At 36.4% G+C, this 22413-nt stretch overlaps 1 protein-coding gene across 1 annotated transcript in view; it reads right to left on the minus strand.

The window, feature by feature from the left end:
• Positions 1–22413, minus strand: part of LOC142413966 (neural-cadherin-like) — a 71985-nt gene that overhangs the window by 44739 nt on the left and 4833 nt on the right. Inside the window, exons 2-6 of the mRNA XM_075510741.1 lie at positions 9082–9279; positions 7978–8203; positions 5288–5492; positions 3567–3678; positions 2004–2253 (exon numbers count right to left, since the gene is read on the minus strand). Of these exons, the coding sequence (XP_075366856.1) occupies positions 2004–2253; positions 3567–3678; positions 5288–5492; positions 7978–8203; positions 9082–9279 (991 nt within the window). The remainder of the gene's footprint in view (positions 1–2003; positions 2254–3566; positions 3679–5287; positions 5493–7977; positions 8204–9081; positions 9280–22413) is intronic.

Raw genomic sequence — 22413 nt, forward strand, 5'->3', positions numbered from 1 at the left:
AAACAGCTTTTTTCTTCCCCCAGTTTAATATGCAATGAAGTAAGAGAAGTAAATTATTCTGATTTAGCCCAGTCACAACCCTCAGGACACTGTCTTAACTCTGCATCTGGAAAGCAAATGAACAGTAATTCTGATAATTTTGAACATGAAATATAGGGACAGAAGAGTTTAAGTCATCGGAAGAGGTCTCTTAAAAAGGAGAAAGTAAAAACTGACAAAATGAAACAGAGTGGTAGCCTTAAGCATTTCATAACTGAGATAAAGAATAACAGTGATGAAAGAAAGCTTGTGGCAAGGAATTTTAAGTTTATGCTGGACTGTAAATCTGTTTAAACAATAGGCTAGAAGGACAACATCATCATCTTGATTTGCATTAGCCTGCCACAGAGCATAACATTAATTGCAAGCTAGTCTCTCAACAGGGCCTAATTTACAGGTGTTCATGATGAATCTATTTCACAGAAAACTTCAGCTAAGTTCTGTCTGAAATTCATCTTTGGGTTCAAGTTTTTTTTCATAATGGGAAAGATAAAGCAAAAATCAAAGCCTGGTTAACCTGCTTAAACAAAAATTTGAGATAATTTGAATTTCAAGAGCTGAATTCGATTCCAATGCCAATCTACACGTATATACAACAGCAGTTTCCCTGCTATTGCATAGGGAACAGAAAAGCTTCTTGTGAATGTTTGGTAATTTAAAATAATGTTCATTTTAATCGTATTCTTCAGTAAACGTGAAATATAAGAGCTGGCAGGGTTGGTTTTTTTTAAACTATGTTTTCTGCTTCCAATTTGTTAGAGATGTTTACAGCATCTTTAATACTATCACTCATTTCTGATTAAAAAATTAGGAACAGATACAAGACAAACAGATACAGATAAATATTCAATGACTCTGAATATTAAAACAAACAAATAAATGAAAAATACGCATCATCTCAAGAGTGAGAAACTTAATCTGTTTAGTGTTTGAAAATGCATAGAGATCCAATAAGAATTTACAAAAGAGCAGCTTTTCCAAGCCACTTCTCCTAAGCAATGTTTAGGAAAGAAAGGAAGGCACAAGATTTTGAAGCCAGAGGCTACCTTTACATAAAATAAGGACTGTCAGAATGCTTTGATGTTTTGTTCAGCTAAACCACAAGCTTAGTATCACTGAAATCTCTGCCTGGGTTTTGTTCTGAGCAACTTCTACTTTTAAGAGTAGAGGGCTGATGGAGAAGCTGACTGGGAATTCCATTACTAAGCCTCTAATGCATATGCAACTTTATAGTACTTTTGACACTGCTTCAGAAGCTTCTGAGTGCCAACTATGGAAGAAAAATGCTTACTGATGCTTTAGAAGAAAAAAAAAAGTACAGTTTGTAGGGCATGGGACTAAGTGAAATTAAGTGAACTCCACTTACTGACATTTATCTTGTGGTTTTTAATAATTCAGTGGTCATTTAGGATTCTGTCATCTAAGCATTTTTCTTTAACAGTTATAAACCAGGGATGCAGACTGTTGACTCTGTCTAAGCTTAAATCGCCTAATTAAAAGGCAAGATTCCACCATGTACTCCGGATGAGGGCTGAGGACAACACTGAGTTGCCTGCTTTTTCTGCTTGATTTCCTTTGGTGGTGGAGGGGTCCTCCTGAAATATATACTCTGAAATTACTGCACCACCTTTTTCAGTACATATTGGTAAAAACATAAGTGCAAGATCTGTCAAAAGAGGCTGTCTATATACTATCTCTATTTAGCTAGACCCACAAGTCCTACTATACATTGAAAGTATGCCTAAAACTTAAAATTAAGAACTAAACTTAAAAGCTGCCTTTTTTTTTTTTCTGGTAGTAAGAGAGTCTCAGAGTCAAAAGATCATCCCACATTTGTCAGTCCAACTCTCAGATTTTGATTGAGCCGAAGCCAGTTACCATCCTGTAACGATCAGCTTTTCAACTAAAATATAAAAAGCAAAGTAAAAGACAAAGATAACAGAGTTTTAAGAATACGTATTTACATTGTTTGAGAAAACTCAGGTGCTTCATCATTCACATTTGAAACATGGATCCTAACAGTTGCTGTCCCAGTCTTCGGATCTTCCCCTTTATCTACAGCCATAATTATGAACTCATAAAGATGGTTAGGTCGCTCATAGTCCAACCGTGTTGTTGGAAAAATAGTACCATGAGAAGTAATACTGAAGTCTTGACTCAAAGTGTAATATAGTAATTCGGCATTCTCTTTTGAATCACAGTCAGTGGCTGTCACTATTAAAAGAGAAGAGAAAGACGTTGCGTAGATCAAAGTTTGTGAATTTGAATGTTAAGTACTTTAACAAGAGAATTTGTGTGTAGTGTAGTATAAAACTGTAACAGCATTTGCCTTGGCATGTGGTGCTTGAAATAATTTATAAAACTGTGCTATCCCCTCTGCTTTTTATTGAACTAACCCTTACTTGAAAATAAGTTGTTTAAAAAAAAAAAAAAGTTAAGTCCCTGGTTGAATTCAGCCACTAGATCTTGCCTTTGCCTGCTGGATTTAAAGAGCCCTGTACTGCCAAGAACATATTCCCGCACAGAGACATATCTTCTCATGTCCACCTGACCTACAGTGCTGACTTAAGATCACTCGGACAGACTGTGTGTGATTAAAGATGAAATATTTACATATATTATTCAACTGATGCAAGTTATGGGTTTGTCAGATCCTACTCATAACCTACATAAACCTACGCTAAAAGTGCAGTTACCAGAATAGTAACTGACAGACTACCATTAGTACAGGATAAATCACTAAGTAGAACAGTAGCAGGTTATAAAATCCTGTTTAGTAGGGAACAGCAATTTTCCTGTAGTTCAATTTCCTTTTTCCCCCTCAAGATTTATAGAAAGTTTATGTAACGGTTAAAGACTAATATAAGGCCCTTCTACAACTGCTTAGCTGACATAAATTTGTTTTATTGCTAGGACCTGCTCATTTCTTTATAAACATTTTCAATAAAAGATTTTTGCAGTTTACAAAATCAAAATTTAAGTAATTTACAGAGCATCATCATTTAAAGCTTAAGTTATTGGTTACATTAGGAAGAAGCAAAGTCTTTTTCTCAAGCATCAAAACCAAACCTCACATAAAACAGTTAAACCATGCAAGAGGCTTTTAAAGCAAAAGAGCAGTATTCTCTACAGCAAGCCCACATAGGGCTCTTAAAGACGGGCAGAGAAGGTGAGCTGACGTGCCCATAATTTCTGATCCAACATCCATCAGTCTCTTCCTTCAAAAAAAGAAATGTTGCAAGATTGCTACTATAAGCCTGCTGCTGTAATACCAACCACAACTGAAGTCCTGTTACTTCAAAATCCTACCAAGATTTGTTTCCTCTGTCTCCCGTCCCCCAAAATTGTTTGGGTTGTGGCAGTAGTAAATAATTATCACCCAATTCTACAAGGTGCCATTTGCCTTCAGAGAGTTGCAACTACCCATGCTGGGGTAGGTAATCTTGCCTTCTGAACTGCATTCTAATTAGCAGGAGGGAAAAAAAAAACTCATACTGAATGTAACAAATCATTTTAAAAGTACTAACCTTGTAGAAGTGCAGTTGTCATAGTAACTGTTTCAGGAACATCAACTTTGCTGTAAATCGACTGATGAAATTCAGGGGCACAATCATTCACATCTGTGATTACAACCAAAACCTTAATGGAGAAGAGGGGAATGTTAAATAGCAAAGTAAATCAAGGCAACAACTTTGTTGCTCTAGAAATATCGGATGGAAGAATTTCCCAAAAACATCCTTGAGGTCTTCAGAAGCACATAGGATAAGCCATTTTTCTTAGATTGCTCTTTTCCTGCTGATAACTGTTGAAATATTAGATTCCAAAATATTAGGAACTGCCAAGTCCTAGTCCCCTGCAGCAACATTTTCCACTCACCCTTCCTCTCCATTGATTATTCCCTACTACTAATTTAAAGGAAGATGGACTGTCTGCTTTCCAAGCATCCTTTTTCCATTATCGTACCTTCCAACACTTCTGTGATTTGTAACACTAAAAATTCTACTGCCAAGCATATTACATTTTAGCAGTATAAGTCTCCAAGACCAAGTTCTGAATTCAATTACAGCAGCATAAATCAGACATAAATGGACTGATTATGGTAAAGCAAGTCAGAAATACAATTCTGCTTCTAACATCTTTAAAAATGTTTTCTTATTTCTATGTCACATATGAGTCCACAATTGCATTGTTTACAATCCAAACAGTAAGGAGAGTGTTAAATTAGCCTTTATGGCGGTCCGTACTGCTGCACTTCAGACTGTCTGAAGTTGGTTGAGGTATTCTGCACTACAGTGCAACAGGTAGACGTATAATCCATCTACCCTTACATAGGTTCGTATAAACGAGGAGTTGCTCTCTCTTAACTATTGAGGTTGTATCAGTGTAAAGCAGGTACAAGTTAAACTACGTTTAGGCTAAATGTATTTGTAAAATTATCTCATAATCCTCTTTCAAGTCATATCCTACCACTCTTCATCTTGCAATACATAAAAGGGTCAATAGAAATTATCAGTCTCTGGTGTGCTACAGCTACTGTTCATTACATTGACATACTGTTTCACTGTCTCTCTGTGTCCTCACACTTGTTCCTAATAATTCTGCCTCCTATTTGCTCTATAGTGTACATCTTATTTCCTGCAGCAGGAACAAACTGTTATATTGCATGCATTTCCTAGCTCAGTGAATCCTTGAATTCAAACAACTGTAATAATTATACTCAGAAGTATTTTTGCTGTCAAACTGCTTTCTAAAACACCATGAACCATCATCTTTTAATACCTGTGAGTTTTTATTACTTTGACTCTTTACATGTGCACTTCGTGTTCTCGATACAAAGCAAATAATTTTCTGTTCTGCCTTTCTTTTAAATTGGAATAATCTCAAATATACATCATACTTTATGAAGGTTTAGAGTAAGACAAAACTTCATGTCTGGCTTGGCCGCATCTGTTTCCATATCTTCCCAGATAAGGCCTAGGACCTATGATGGGATGGCATATTGATCCCTCAGAAATAGCCTTTTCAGCATCTGCAAGAGTGAACTCTAAGAGTACCTAAACCAGCCCTCAACATCTACCCATACACAGAAAGACTAACATCTACCCATAGACAGAAAGACTTTTAAAATGGACAATAGAATAGACAGCATGAGCTGGGGAAATGAGAGCCCCTAGTGAATCTGTACAGAAATCTGGAAAGGCTGAAGGAAAATGGAAATACATACAGACTGCCAGAAGTGAACACCTACCTCAGCTGCACTACCGAACTGTTCCTCATCTTCCTCTGCTCTGACCAAAAGAAGATACTGGTGTTGGTCACTCTCATAATCCACGCTCCGAGTTAAACTGATATCTCCTGTTGCCCAGTCAATACTGAATAGACCACTAGGATTAGTTAGTAAACTGTAGCTCAGGGATTTCTTTTGATACGATACAGCAGTGACTGTAAGAAAGCTGCATTTAAAAAAAAAAAAACAAAACAAAACAAAACAAAACAAACAGGGCTCTTAAGCACGTAATACAACATACTGAAAAATATGACAAAAATTATACGTATCAGAAATGATGGTGCAGTCCTGTAGGTCTGATCAGAGCAATACTCACTCGAAGTCAGTGATAGCTGTACCTAAACACCAAATTTAAACATTTTGTTATACAGTAGTTCTATCTTCTTGAGGTTAAACAGATAAAGATAGGATTTTTTGAAGCAGAACACAGTAAGGATTAAAAACACAGGAACAGAGGATTTCATTTTTGCTGCAACTGAATTTGCCTACTCTAACTTTCTTCTACAGTAGTGATGGTTTTCAGGCAGCAAACTAAAAGATAAAGCAAGATGCAAAAGATTTTAATAACGGCATGGTAAGTTTGCTGCTGCAGTCATACCACCTTAAAGCTTCAACAGATAACTGCAAAAGAATAAAAGCTAGTCACTAACAGCATGCACATTACAGGTCATACAGGACATATGCTTTTAGGTCTTGTCTGGCACTATCTTCTTTCCACTGAAGTCCAATGTGTCTAAAGGCTTCAAGTGGGAAAAACACTTGCAGTATGAAGCAAAAGAAGAAATTAAAAAATAAATATTTTTAAAGGGTTTAAAACAGAATACTAATTCCTCAAGTGTTTGTTGCTTTATCGTGCGAGTTTCTTAGGAAAAAGAATTCCATCTCCCAGGAGAACCCACCAACATGTATGATCCAGTGACAACTACAATCAAAAAGACAAAACTCAGTTTGTCCAAACACCTTTTTCCCCGTTGTATTGCCATGCTGCCATTTCTCGCTTCCCTCAGGTGCACTACTGAAACAATGGAAAGGGTTGCTGTAGGTCATTATCTCACTTTAGTCTTCTTCTGTATTTTCCTCTGATGTGCTCTCACAGTCAGTTTCAGCTAGCGCACGACCATGTTCCTGCCAACAGGAATTATTTTGCCCTCCTCCTAACTCCCTACCCTGGTTGCATGTTCGCGCCACCTCTCCTCTCCTGTCAGTACTAAAAATCACAAGGCTGTGCTGTCAGCATGTTTAACAACCCAACTGAAAAGTTTTTTTCTTTTTTTTGGCTTTGTCTTTCACCGGATCAGCCTGCCCATGCAGCTAGCATATTAGCACTACTGGCAGACCAAAGGAAGAGAAAGATTTGGTAATGCTCCTCTGCTCAGCAGCAGTCTTAGATCAGCCTACAATTGTGAAATCCTAAACCCAGAAATCCAGTGCATGACAGCTACTCTGTTTTCCTGTGTATTTGTGTAATTGGTCCAATTTAAATATCAGAACTTTACGATTCTACACGGATTTTTTTCATGACTATTTTTGGTCAACACACAACAGGAAACCACTTTCACTAGGTGCACTGTGTATACTCAAACCTCTTCTGACATAATAATAACCGCATTAAATACTTCATTCCTTTTGTATATTACCAAGTAATTTGACAAACTGACTAATCTACTATTGTCTTAGGTGTGCAAACCTATTTTTAAATAGTGATAAAAAATAGTTATAAAGAATTTCATTATTTTTAATCCTAAACATTATTGAACCCAAGATGGCAGGTACCTGTTAGGTACTGCAGCATTTTGTAGTTCTTGCATTTCTTTTATGTCTGTGCTATTTAAGTTTACTGCAGTTTTAAAGAAAAACCTTGTTATCTACTATTAACAGTTCCTAACTTTTTTTTTATCTTAACACACCTTGGTCATTTAGACACTGTAAAACTGAATGTTGTAGACTGAACAGTAAAATACAACACTACAGATAATATATTAACAGTTCAATGGCCACACAAGGAAGACGTTTACTGGAAAAAAAGTATTCTCGATTCAGCTGGAAGAGGAAGTGTTTGCCCTAGAAACAAAACAGTATGGGACAGAGAGAACTGAGTATTCAGGTGGACCTATGTTACTAACATTTTCTGTGATATTTAGATCCACATGGTTAGACAAAGGATGGAAAATAAAATGACAAGTTTTGTGGCATCTTCATTTTTGCTCAGTTTGTCACTGTGACTGATGAAGACAGGAAAGACAGTCTTTTGTTTTTTCTGGTTTTCACTTGATGGAGAAGGCACTTCTCCAAATTTGACACATAAAATTAATATATTCTTTCACACCAGGATATCTTTCTTCATGATTTAACAGTTCTAATTTGTATTCTGCATTTTATTTGAAAATTAAGACACAATCAACATCTGCTAATACTTCCCATATCATTTAAACAAGCAAGAAGCCGTAATTATTCAATACCGCTTTTCTGTATAAAAGGGTAACTAAAAATACATCAATCAAACTGTATCTTGATGACTTCTATTAAGATATCTGCATTGCCACTCACAGTATCTATTTATGATTCACAAACCATACTGAGGCTTTGGGGAGATCAAACAGAAGTTAAACTAGGAACACAATCTCACCGCATTATTTCTAACTGCTACTTACGATTTTCCTTGCGGCATATTTTCAGGAACATAAACAAAGTATGATATGTTGGTGAACTGTGGTGGTCGAAATCCAGCAATTACAGAAACAGAAGCTGGAGACCCTCTGCTTCCAAGTTTATCTGCTGCTAGTACAGTCAGTAAATACTCCTTGTCCCTCACCAATGGCAAACCTGTCGTTTTAACCCAGCCAGTTTCCTTCTCAACTTCAAATCTGTCTTCACCACCTAAAAAGAACAGATCCACAAATTGTTGTCAGCAAGAACATTTTTACTTGATTAAAATTAAGAGGAGAATACGGTATCAATTCCTGAGTTGGTTTTGGCTTAGAATCAGCATGCACAGAAAAATTCAAAAGGTTGTTTAGAACTTAGAAATAAGTAATTACATTCATGATTACATTTTTAAGTTGCATTTTACTTCTCTGGACAATTATCACTCTTCTTTATCCTCCAATACTTTGCCGTTGTTTGACCCTAAATATCCCTTACCAGAAAATACCCTGCTAGAGTCCTGGCCAAGAGGAACAAATTCACCTTTGGAGCGGTATTGCTACTCCCCTTCTGCTTAGACAGTTTTGAACTATTACTGAAGTTTCTTTTAAGAGCACCACAAAGAAAATTATTAATGAGTCTGTACTAGCTTTGCAAAGGCTAGTACAGAGGCACAACCCAGACCCTTAAAAATGTGTTAGAAATGAACCACAAGCACAACTCCAGCAAGGGAGAAGGAACATTAACCCTCTCCACCCAACAAACTGTGCTCCACATACTGCCCTACCTCAGAAACCGGCAGCCCAGCAGAGAGGTGCTGACTACTACTGCCATTGCCACAGCCCCAAGGAGTACTGACTGCTCCAGCCCCCGTCATCCCCTGGGGGACAATCTGGGCAGGAACCCAACTTTGCAGGGAGAACACACTTCAAATCTGGCAAATATGTCTGTACCCTCAATAAAAGTTGATTTTTCTCACACACAGAGCTGAAGGTTTACGAACCTTTTGCAGAAGGAAGGGAAGACCTTTCACTAATGAAACTGAGGATAAAAGACAAAAAAGTCACAATAGTGAAGCCTAATACACAGGGAATTAGAGGGTTAAAATTTACCTTCCAAGAGAAAATATTCTACAGCTCCACAGATCCCTTCATCTGCATCCACAGCAAGCAGCTTGTACACTTCAGTACCTCCTGCAGCTTCAGGGGAAACCACAGCCAGGAACGGGAAGGGCTCCATGGCCCATTCCGGTACGTTGTCGTTCACGTCCGTCACAGTAAGTGACAAGTGCACCAAGAACCAGTCCTTTCCTAATGGTCACAGAAAAATGAAGAAATACTTAGACAGCTACTTAATGGCACTCAGAGTAACAGAAACGTATCAATTCCTGAGTGTGTACTGTCTGCAATATTGTTGGCATATAATCCAGGAAAAACTTGGGTTTTAAGGCTCTTCTGCAATCAGCAGCATCCAGACGCAATGGGGAGAAAAAATAACCAGCACAAGTACTGCTGAACTGCAAGATCGAGGCCACCCATATTACATTCTACGAATATTTCTTTTTAGGAAAGATCACACATTCTGAAATTTTCAAAATTTAAATACATGTTTTCTGAAAAGTTTTTTTGCTGAAGAAAAAAAGTATCAATAAATATTTTGTTTATGCAATGATTACAGCAACTCTGAATTTTGAAAATTAAGTACTTGTTGCAAAAAAATTCTAACCAATCTACCCTAACTAGTGATTTTCCTGGTTATAAAGTTCACTGAAATCCTAATATGGTTTTCACTTCTATTACAGATTCAATGCTGTTAAAAAACGAACACAAAACCCCAAAACCAAACTACCACAGAATGGAACTATTCAATTCTCCAAAAATCGACAACAGAAGATCCTTAAAAATTGAGGAAAAAGTATTTGTTATACCTCTGCTGTTATTAAATCAACCAGTGAAGACAGTAGAGCTCCTAAACAAGTAATAAATATCAGGCAGGTATTGCTGAAAAGGTGGCAGAAAGGAAAATGTGAGACTGAAGAAACTGCTCTGACATATCCAGGAATGGAGTTAAGCATTCCTGTCAAAGGAGGAAAGAGTGGGAAAATATCCTGGGTGAAGAAAGTTTCTGAACACAAGACCAAAGGATAGGATTAAAATCTTCACATTCCAAAGAACGCGAAGTGATACAGAAGACAGAAAGACATTTTCTCCTTAATAAATTTATATATACTTCAAACTGAAAAAAATGCTTCCTTCAATCGCACACAGCTAGCTCACATTTTGAAGTAACTTAGCTGGGGTAACACAAGACTGTGAAAAAGTGAGTATTTTCTTTGTAACTGATAATATTTATCAGTAACATCAGGGAGCACAGTATAAATATAACTCGGGCCTTTTGGACAGCTTGGCTCCAAGTGGACTGGCACTGAACTTGTAAAAATTTTTGCTACAGAAGCCAACTTGAGTGTTCCTGCAGTCCGTATTTAATGCCTCTGGCTCCAGAAAAGTGGTGTATGCACACCCTGACTCTGAAAGCAGTACAACTGCATTGACATGGCACTATGGCCCAGCTAACAAGCCTGGGGAACTGAAAGGGAATGTGTCCCAGGTAAAAACAGCTGTCTGCATTCACAACACGATTTATCCACAAGTTTAATAATGGATGTAAAGTCAGAATTTTTAAAGTTGATGGTGTTAATACTTGATTTCAGTGTGTATTTATTATTTATACATACATGAAAACATATCTACACACGCACGCATTTATTTTCAAAATAGCTTTACAGGAACTGAAACAACATACAAAGAGGAACATCTAAAATTATCAGTTTTAATTTAAATCTAATTAATAATACAAAGGACTTAGTATTTAAGACTCTAAATATAAAGTGTTGCCAAAATGTCTAATCTTGTAAATAGTGTTATCTTGCTAATGAGGAATATTCTCCCAGGAAGGTGTGCCACTTAGGCTGAACAGCTGTACTCTCTCTCCCTCTCCACTTCCTTAATTGCAGCATTATATCCCTCTCCAAAACCCAACCATATTCCAACTAAAATACCTTACTTGTGTCTGATGTATGCATTTACTGATGTTATCTCTTCACTCCCACAGCAGTACTAATATACCTTTCACATCAATCTCTTGCAAGCTTCAGCTTTTCATAATGAGGAACCTGTCTGATGGCAAGTGGCATATTTAGTACACCGTATCATAATCTGCAATCTATAAACAACCAGTAAGTAGATTGTCGTAAAGAAAACTCCTTGGTGCTGTGATTAACAAAGTCAAATGTAAGTTTCTTAGTGTAGATTCCTGAGACTTAATCCATCATGACCTTTGAGTACTTTCTGTTCTTATCCAGAAAATTCTCTTAATAGAAAAATCAGCATTCACCCAAGATAATCACAGTTCTTCTTCGTTAAACTTCATAAGCCTATATTAATGCATCTGAATTTTAGAAGTGTAACTGTGTACATCCCTTTTTTTTCTTTCTCTAAAGACCAACAGAAACTGTATTGACAGTAACTTGTTAAATCCAAATGAATTTCTTTGTAGTTATATCCTGTACTCAGAATCTAATGTTCCAGGGAATATAATGCTAGCTTAAGATAGTACATATGAAAAAACAGTGGCTACAGCGAAACCAAACTTCTAATTTATCAAACAGTAAATCACAGAAGTGATCAGTTTCCTGAAAAAGAACCTTAAACATGCTTTGCACCATCTTAGAACACGGATACATACAACATGCATTTTTATATTTTCATGGAAAAATTCTCAGTTACCATGTACATCCAAGTCTTACAAAGTCTTCTCGATGCTAACTGAGACGAATTGTGTGTGTTGTGTATTGCACTTCTGCAGTCAGAAGTGTTGGGAGGCCTGGTGTAAGGATGCTCAATTCGGCTTCTCTAGCTGAATGTTCTTTATAACGCTGCATGTGAAGCCAAAGTTTCCAAAGATAAACTCGAATTGCTTCATTACAAAAAAAGACTGACACTGAGGTGAGACTACCATAGCCCACACTGCTATTGCACTGTCCCTGTAGTCACCCAGGTATAATTCAGACTGTGAAAGCAGCTGCATGCTTTCTCTTCTGCTTGCACATGCTGTCAAACTGCACAGCACAAAAGAAGACAGAAGGAGCATCAAAAAATATGAAAAAATCATGATATAAAAAGTAGCAGCATGGATATTATTTCCCACTACCATACTAAATAGAACCAGATGCGTTTCAGAGAGATGTGTATCGTGTCAGAATGTGCGTTCCAAAAGTCCCAGGGCAGCCAGTCTGAAACACCTGAAGACAACTGGAGAGGAGGGAACTTGTTAGATGCTGATCTGAGTCTGAGGTTCAAATACACCACAGCGACCCACGACAGCGTGAGTTCTAAATGAGAAGTGCCAAATGAGATCAGTGTCTCCTTGAACGCTCCAAAGATTTTAATTAAAAAGTTGTCCAAAAAGAGTAAGTGCAAAAGGGAGAAGTTAGTGTCAAAATTGCCTGCCTCTTCTCAAAAGAACAGGTCTTGTGGAAGCTGTCACAAGTTTGTAAATACCTACTATTAGCTTAGTTTGCCCAGGCATACTGCAGGCTTAAAATAGCAAGCACTAAACTAGAAGCCGAGTTAAGAACCTTTGAAAATCTGCCTTTATAATAGCAAGATCTATTGAGGATTTGAGTGCCACTTTGGTAACCCTGCCAGGAGTAGAAAGGTTACTACAAAGATTTTAGTACAAAGGATAGACAAAGATTTTCGTCTCTCTGAAGTCTGGAAATCAATATCCTAATCAACCCGTGAACTCATTCTGTTTCAAGTTCTGCTAACATTCTTAACATGCATGTATTCCTCTAGCCAAAAATAAGTCAGAATTGAAGAACAACTGATTTTTATTGAACAGGAAGTAATAAACCTGGATACAAATTCCACTCTTGCCACTTACTGACTGTCAGTTCACTGAACATTAATGTGCTGGTACTTCGTACATAATTGTAACTGAGAAATACCTCTTTAAGGAAACTGAAAAACTGCACCAGGACTGAGATTAATCCTAACATGCCCTAGCAAACTTTATTAATCAAAACTAAAAGGACTTGGACATGTTCCTCCAGGTACTTGTGTTTTAATAGTTAAGAGACCTTAATGTCATTTGACGTCTTGGCAAGATCAAAGCTTTCAGCAATATGTTGGTTACCTCTGAAATATCTGAATACTCTTAAGAATTTTGTTAGGATAGTCAGCAGGAACTGCAATGCACATAATTGAAGAGACAGGCATATGTGTCTCTCTTGACCGGTATACATAACCACTGCATATGACCTTACAGATCTTATTGGTATGTTATCTTCTTCCATCAGCCATAGGCAATCTGATTCACAAGCAAAAATACTAAATAAATCATCACGATTTCACTTTCAGATAAAGGCAGTCTGGAGGAAAATGACTGTAAGAAAGTTTTCCCTTGACTGCGTACCATATATCAAAGCAAACACTATAACAGAAACACCGAACAGGACTATACTTCTCTGCACAGAGACCTACAAATGTGACCTGACAACTTGTAGAAACAACATCAGGGCGTCCAATGAAGCATGATCGGACAAGGACTTGCTAGAGGACGACAAGTGTGATGAAGAGACTGACATGGACAATAATGTGTAATATATGTAAGTCTAACAGGACAACACATTAAGAATTTCAAAGTATATGTTCATGAACGTGATTTTTTAAAGCATAACTCCACATTCCAATGAGCGCAGCAAATATTTTAAAGTTTTTAATTTGTTTTAATTATCATTACATATGCATTGCAAAATGCAGTCTCTTATATTTTGTAACTGACATAGCTGCTTTCCTACAGAATAGTTGTCTTCCTACGGAATGAAGCTTAAACCGGACCTTTAACTAATTTTTAATAAGGTATATAAAATTCATTTTCTCCCCTATTTATGAAAATTGTTTGTGCTTCAAGACAGTGGAAAGAAGGGAATTTTAGAAACATAGATGTCTCAATGCCTCCTTCCATCAAAACACCCCCACATATGTATCTTGCAGATATATTAATTATACATGTACATAAGTATATTAATAGTAGTAGTACATTATTATGTATCTGCATTCATATATTATGGTTAATAGTAGTTTATTAGTAGTATATAAGTAGTACATGTGCAGTAATATAGCTACGTTATGGGACAAATAATATGCTACAATTCCACTCAAAATCTTAGCAGAAACAGCTTAAAACTGTTAAGCCTCTGTGGATTTGGGTTAAGTCCTACAAACACACAGACAGGTTCTACTTAAATTATCTATTCCAAATACCAGGCCTCAACAACAAGTGGAGATACCTGCAACTATATTCAGCAGTGTAAGTCAATCCTCTGCTGAGATCCTAAGTCAGGAATCTGATGCAGGCTTAATTATTGCTAGAAGAATTTTCAAACTGCTTTGTAACACACTACCAATAAGAATTTCCTCAATATTAAGCACTAGATACTTGACTTTCAAGCCAGGCACACTGTAGATATCTTACACAATGTCATCCATTCAAAAAAATCCTACTGAACGAATAGTTCTGCTAATTACATTGTTGGCCCACCTGCAGATTTTGCATTTGACAGATTTTCTTCCCTAGCTTCAGTCAACAGAAAAATGTAAATTGCTTTCTCACAAGTACTGAGCAACAAGACATAAAACTCAAGATGGCTCTTGCTGCACATAAACATGACAGTAACATAACAGTGGAACATCTTACATTAAAAATTAGTATTTTTAAAAGTCATATAGAAAATAATACTTCATATTCAAAAGGGTAAAATCATCTTTTTATTTGATCAGAAAGTATTTTTTCCTATTTTTTATTTTTCCCTTTTTTTTTTCACTACAGAAACTAATGAAAATGGATTCTATGAGCAGATTCCTTTTCCCACATATTTGCAAACACCACTTATTTGCCCTTTGCAATATCAAAACTAAGCCCTCTCTACAGCTCTCTCTTCGATTTATATAAAAAATTAAAACTAAAATTATAAAATCTAGTCCGGAGGTTTTTTCTACTTTAGCTGCTTAATTCCCTATTAGAGTCAATTCGTGTACCATCAAAAATCCTTCTTAGGGCAGCTCATCCAGAAGTCTGCTTTTTCTCTCATATTCCCTCCAGTTGGAATTACTTCCTTTTAACTTAATATTACTGACAAAAGCTGCAGCACTGAAATTCATTCCCTATCACCAAAATCAATCTTCATAATCCACTGCTGAAACCCCATCACAGGTATCTATCTATAATTACTTATTTTTCATGCCTATCTGTGGTTGAAAACTGATAAACAGAAGGGTTTATTATACTGCCTTACTCTGAATTCAAACTACATTAGGTAACATAATACACTAGCTGGCCCAAGTTTCTGTGCACAGGAAATATATGATATACCATGACTCACAATTTTCATCCTTTGGGGAAAAAAAAAAAAAAACCATAAGCAAAAAACCATAACTGATTTGGTAGGAAGTTTAACCATAGCAAAAATGCTCTTTCAAAGCATCAATAAGTAACTAAAAAAAAAATTAGAGAAAGAGTCTCTAAAATACCTTTCTTTAGGTTTGCCTGTAGCAAGTTTCTAGATCCATACAGCTAATGAAAACAGTTCTCTACCAAGATACTCTGAGTAAGAATTACATCAACATAATCCAACTGTTGGTTTCTACAGAAGCATTTCAAAGAATGTCACAATTTATCTACATAATGTCCCTAGGTGTTAAGACTTTCATCATTTTATGTTAGACTAATTTTCGCGCTACACTTGTTTAACCTTTCAATAGATGTAAAAAACATAGGCCACCTCAGCTATCTGAGGAAACTGATGCAGTAAAATCAGAATTACTGTACACCCAATAACATTCCTTCAAGTCCACAAGGTCCAAGCTATAATACAGATAGGATTTGTGCAATATCTAAAATCTTCCTAGTTTAAGACAAAATTCACTTTTTTGAAAGGAAGTCTTCTCCAAGAAAAAGCATGAAAATCTGTTATTCAAATGCCTTTCAGAAAACAGCAGTGCAGATCAAGGACAGTGTCTGCTGTCAGCCTTCTCGCTAGATTCCTTTTTCCAAATCTCCACGATCAAAAGGCAGACAGTGCCTCATTAAGCACAGTTGTTAAGATTGAGAAGCTTTAATAAAGGCAGAGTTAAATATATAGGTGAAAACATAACATTTTAAATTAACTATTCAAAGTTAGAAATTTGATCCTTTGGCGAGATACCAACCACATTCTTCTTATAAAATAAACTGTTCTTATTAAAAAAAAAAAAAAAAAAAAACAAAAAACCAAACACAACAGGAAAAAACCTTAATACTCATTTACTATGAAGACTGGATTACATACTTTGTCCAAAAAGCTTGGGAAAATTTCTAATAAATAAAAAAAGAGTGTCACAATCTTGTAAAATAATTAGTAATTTTTCACATCAAATGTATATAGAGGGACTTAGTATTTAGAAGGAACAGAAAACCCTCTCAAAATCATGAACCTCTAGGTGAGTCCAAGTTAAAGACTTGTCAAAATTGAAGAACATACTGAAAATTACAAGAAGCAACCAATTATCTTGATCGGATAATGGTTCCTTTCTTCTTTAGTTTCTTCTCTAGTTCTTCATGGCTCTACCACATCCAGGTTTATCTGAAAAAGCTCTTTTGTGCTGTTCACCATTAATTTTCTAGGAAAGGGTTTCAACATAAAGTAACATGAACTAGCTCCTCCAACCTCATATCGAAGTCGGGTTATAAAGACTCATTGGATTGCACACAGATACTGCAAACTAATAAATCCTGTCATTTCATACAGGAACTGAAAAACATATTCCCCCACCTACCTATATTGTTACACCAAGGGTAGCAGGAAGGAGGAGAGGGCTTTAATACTTAATCATTCAGTTAATAACAACTTTTGAATGTTACATTGGTTAAACCAAGCCTTGAAAATCATGCATGCTGAAATAGTTTGATTGCGATTTCAAATACTGTAGGCTCGAGTTGCCTCTAAACCCATCTCTTTCCACCATGTCAAGTTATAAAAGATGCTGTCAATCTGTGAAATCCAACGTATTCTCAGACTTCTGATTTCATTAGGATTATATGACTGTCTTTTCTCTCAAAAATCCAAAGGATACTTCTATAATACGAGACTTGAAAATAAAATCCTTGTATTCATTAAAAATGTAGGCTTCTCTGCTTCAGTGTAATTGATAAAACTAATAATGCCAGTCATTCTGATTTTTAAAATCTGACAATATAGAATATGTACTTGACTGAACATGTCTCTACAATTGTGGACAAATATTATACATTCCTTGAATGTACTGGGGGAAGAGGTATTATATTATTATGATTAAACAATAATGGGTGAGAAGCTAGGTTGCTCCTGGCATTTTTAGGTCATTTCAATTTATTTTTAAAAGGAGATTATGAATGTGTTAAAAGTCTTGCAAGCCTTTAGGTCAATATCGCTATTCCATTCTGATCTACATCTATCAGTAAATTAAGTATTCAAGTTAGTATTTTTCTTTTTGTTTTTTAAGTTGCTCCAACTTTAAGACTTTTACCTTAAACAGACAAATGTTTTTTGAAAACTCAGGGTTCTGTTATTTGTTTGGGTTACTGCAAGTAAAATATTTTGGGTTTGGTTGAGAGGATGTTGTTGATTTGACAAGACTTTGCAAATATCATAGTAAACTTTTTTAATACCTCACTCTTATAGTATGTCTTCATGTAAAATATTTACTGACTTAAAGTTTGGGGAGATACATTTCCAGAAAAAATCTTAATGTCCTATGCCTCTAGCTGCAATCAGGAGAAATCTCTGTTCCCATTTTCATACCATAACATGAGATAAAAGCTACTGGTTATGGTACTCAGTCCTACTGTATACCCTTCAAAAAATACAACAATTATGCACGAACATTTCTCTACTGTCATTTCTGAAAATTCATTAAGTATATGATGGGCTACTTTTAAGTACAGTAGTTTGCTCATTCATAAAACATAAACCTAAAGAGATAACTTTGATGGGCTCACTCAAGCTGTGGACAGCCCACATTCTCTCCTAATATGCCTTATCTTTTTTGCAGATCGAATAATGACAGTCTGTCATGTCTCTGTTCCTGACCCTCATCTGACTTTTAAAATAAAGTTAAAACAAACCAGAAAACAAAAGTACAAAAGTAAAGAAAGCACCACAGGAGCTAAATGATCGTGGCAGAGTGGATCTTAATATAAATTACCAATTAAAAGAGAGTAAAGTGATAACCATGTTACCAGAGACTTCCCAGTGTGGTATCCATCTGCTGAGAGTGGCAGACAGAAAAACCAAGCATGCCCAAATGTGAAATAAATGACTAGAAATTAATAATCACAACAGACATCCTTAAATAACAAATCATGTGTCTTAATAAATGATTATTGATTGCCAAAAAGCATTATCATAAGGAGATAACTTAGCTAAAGAGGTAGCAGCTACCGTACCACTGTAAGATGGGAAGTTCTCTTGAAATTTTCCTTAGAATTTCTTGGGGAAAATCTGGTTTGTTTCTCTGTAGCCCACCATGTGCAACAACAAAAAAAAGCCACCACAATCAGTAGCCTCACCAACACAGCCTGCTGTATTTCTTTGTATCATTATGCACAGAAAGTCTTTTGAACTAACATTAGCTGGACTGCAAACCCAAACCCATGAAAGACAGAAAATCATTATTAATTTTAATTTTCCAGAAAAAGAAAATAAAAAAGAGAAACCTGACCATGGCACATCGTGTATCAACATTTATATGCATCATCAGTAAACTGAAGCCTACTCGTACCACACAGAACTCTTGCCATTAGGGCTAGGAAAATGCAATGAACTGGTAACTGCTGAGTGCACTGTTATTACGGGGAGAAAGGACACTAGGCTGTGAGATTCACAAACATTTTTTTGCAGCAGAGAAGAAAGACTGACGAATCTCAGTTTCCATTTCAAACTGTGCTGAGGAGTAAGCTGTCATATAGACAAAGCCTTCCTTATCTATTTCAACCCTCTTCTGCACTACCATCTCCAACTGTCCTTACCCAAAGCTGGCACTTCCTTAACACTGACTTTTATATGCAATTCCCATTTAAAGAAGTAAAAATTGTTTATACGCATAAGATTAATCATCTAAGACACTCAAATCTCCTATTTAAGAAATTATGACTTCTTTTATCAGAAAAAGGGAAAAGTGGAGTTTATGCCTGAAACACTGTATATTATTAAATACTGTATATTATTAAGCGAATCAAAAGGAAACTGTCTTCAAAATACTGAATTTGTCCCCTATTTACACCAAAACACTTCGAAGTCAAAGGAAAATTTACTGTGGGCTTAGTCTCAGTCTCTCTTTCATTCTAAAACCTAAACTCAAATATACCAAGAAAGTTTAAAGATATTCTATCTACAAATTTGGACACTACACTTCTGAGACTAACTGAAAAAAAAGAGAGGTTAGGAAAAACTGAAATAAAAGTATTTTATACGAAATAAAGTGTAACATAATTGCCATGTCAGTCAGAGAATCAATGCCCAACTGGAAATGTTATAAACCAGCTTTGCGGAAGATCCTATCCATATGTTCTATAATTTACTACTTCCATCTGATTAACATATTTGTGCTGAAATTTAGTTAGATCTTAAAAAAAAAAAAAAAAAGAGCTTACTTATTTTGCAGAAACTGAATGTTTGAGATTATAAACAGCCAGAAGATCTAAACAGCTCTGGTGTTCAAGTCCCAGTAGTCTCACAAAGATATATTTAAGTAGAAAGCATACAGTATCAAAACATTCAGACTGAATAAACATCAACGTGGTGCTCCAAAGCTTCCCCAGACATTCCTTTCTACCACAAATAAGTAATATTCCAAGCCTGTAAACAACCATAGTTGTCCCAAATGCACACAGAATGTACATTTTCTTTTGACTTAATAGCACGAAACCCATTGCAGTTTAACGAAACACATCTGCTGGATAATAGATGACGATTTCAACTTAAACCCAGCTTGATGTGTAACCGTTAACATGGCTGTAATTCATAAAAGAGGTAATAAGAACTGTAAAAGACAAAACATCACCCAGAAGCTACTTAATTCTTAGGGATGATCCACACAGAATCAATACAGCTAGTAAGGGACTAAGGCCTCAGACAAAATTAAAATAGATGATCCTTGGCTTCCAAGCATGAAAACCTTCAAGGTTTAAAATATGCATATCGATAAATTTGTTATCTCCACTGTATATGTCGAATTTAAACAGGACAAATATACTGAAAATATAAGTGACTGCTATTAACTATTTGGAAGGCATGTCAAACATCACCCCTAGTAAATCCTCTGATAAGAAAAAATGAACGACAGGGGATTACAAAGCTAATGCCCATGGATGAAGTAAGGTCAAAGGAGCTTGAGACAACAGAGGATTAGGGAGACGGGACCTTTCATGCACTTCCCCAAGCATTAATGGAATAATAACGGATCCTTCTAAAATTAAATGCTAGCTCTATGTTAAAATATTAATGTCTGACAGTCTAAGAAATGTTACCTTCTGTTCACTGGGTAAAAACTTAAAATAGTATTACGCTTTGTGAAGACTAAATAAATTGTGTCCCAATAAATTAAATGGAATAAAATCTGAAATGCTACAGAAAATGTGGGCATAACCATCACTCCTTTCAGGCAAGGTTAACTGAAGAATATAGCTCAGGGCTGGGTGATCAGTGGGGTCACTAAAGGAATTTGCTCATCAAGGACCATGTGCCAAAAAACATGCTCATGAAGTTAAGCCCTGAAATTTTGGAATTCTATTTAGCATCTTATTGCTCAAACTAATATACGAGTTTTTCCTGGCATTTCTCTTTGGTTTGGGGTTGTGGGGCTTGTTTGTTTGTTTTTCTTTTGGTCAACATATTTATAAACTTACAAAAAACGTAGATATTTTTGGGCCATATTTCAATTTCAAATGAGTGGTTTCAGCTCTCTTAAGATTAAATTTTCTGTCCAATGTCCAGGCAGAGCATTTTAAGCTCTCAAGGTAGTCAGGGTACAGAGAATATTTTATACAAATGCACACACGCTGCTGCTGAAGTTGCATAATTTAACTGCGAAGGAGCAGCAAGGACAGGCTGCTCTGCAGGATAAGGTCAAATGGGAGTCAAGGGTGACAGCAAGGCAGGCAGGGACCTCACTGTCACTGAGCAAGAAGAGCAGGGCAGGTCCCGTGACATAAACCTGGTTCATCCAACAGTCCAGTGGTCACCAGACAAATATGCAGTGATCAGGTGTGTCTCGGGTCAAGCGGGAAGCCAAGTCAGCAAGACAGTGTCAGGGTCAGCAAAACGCACAGCCAGGTACAGGGGCAGAGGCCACAGAAAGGCTTCTGACAACTAACTGCCTCATCCAAGGCTAGCCGGCTGCATGGTGTCAGAGCTGGCCTTGAACATGGGCAGCCAAACCCGGGGAGCAGGGAGCTGCAGGACCCGTTGCTGCACTTCGAGACCTGACAACCCCGTTGGACAGGTCAGCCCTAACCTGAAAGGTAATAATTTATAAAAACTATCAGGCTTGATTGATCTGTGATCTCTTCTCTATTTCTTAAAACTGACTTCTGCCTGTTTTTAAATTTTCCTTCTAAGAATTCACACGAGGAACATACCTGAACTTGAACTACAAAACAAGACAGCATCTCCTCTCTTGTCCAGGGCCTGGAATTATTACTCCTCCACAAGTACAGCAGAACCCACTCCATAAAAAAAGGCACTTAGCACTATAGGTCCAGATTTTCCTGTTACTGCTTTCCAGTGACTCCTGCTTCCAGAAAACATATAAACTATGTTAAAACTAAGTCTACAAACTATCCAATGACCACAAAAAGATACACAGTGAATAAACAGAACTAGTAACGTACTACTTCCTCTACAAATTGCAGTTAATTTTACTGTAGCACTAAAATACACAAAATAATTATTTATTATTTCAAAGAATACCAAACAAATTATGGAATTTTTTTTGCCATCTACATTTAAAAAAAAATAATGATATTTATAACCAAAATACATCCAGTCAAAAAGTAACTATAGCACATAGCTGCACTGGTAATGACAGTAGTGATAATAGTGATTTGTCCACATCACTACAATAAATCTTAGACCTCAACTGCAGCTTTGCCAAAAAACCCAACCCTGCATACTGAAGAGTTGTTCATACTGCAAATGCCCCTCAAAGCTACCCCTGAAGCAGGAAAATGTATACCAGCACCAAGCCTATAGCCACACCATACGGTTCTTCTAAGAAATACTCCACGTAGCGAGGAGTGAATCTGTTACGTTGGTAGTTACTTCTCATCCCAAGTGGAGTGACCTAGGTCAGCTCATACCTTCAACA

The sequence above is a fragment of the Mycteria americana genome, chromosome 8, assembly GCF_035582795.1.
Source record: "Mycteria americana isolate JAX WOST 10 ecotype Jacksonville Zoo and Gardens chromosome 8, USCA_MyAme_1.0, whole genome shotgun sequence".
NCBI classification, from domain to species: Eukaryota; Metazoa; Chordata; class Aves; order Ciconiiformes; family Ciconiidae; genus Mycteria; species Mycteria americana.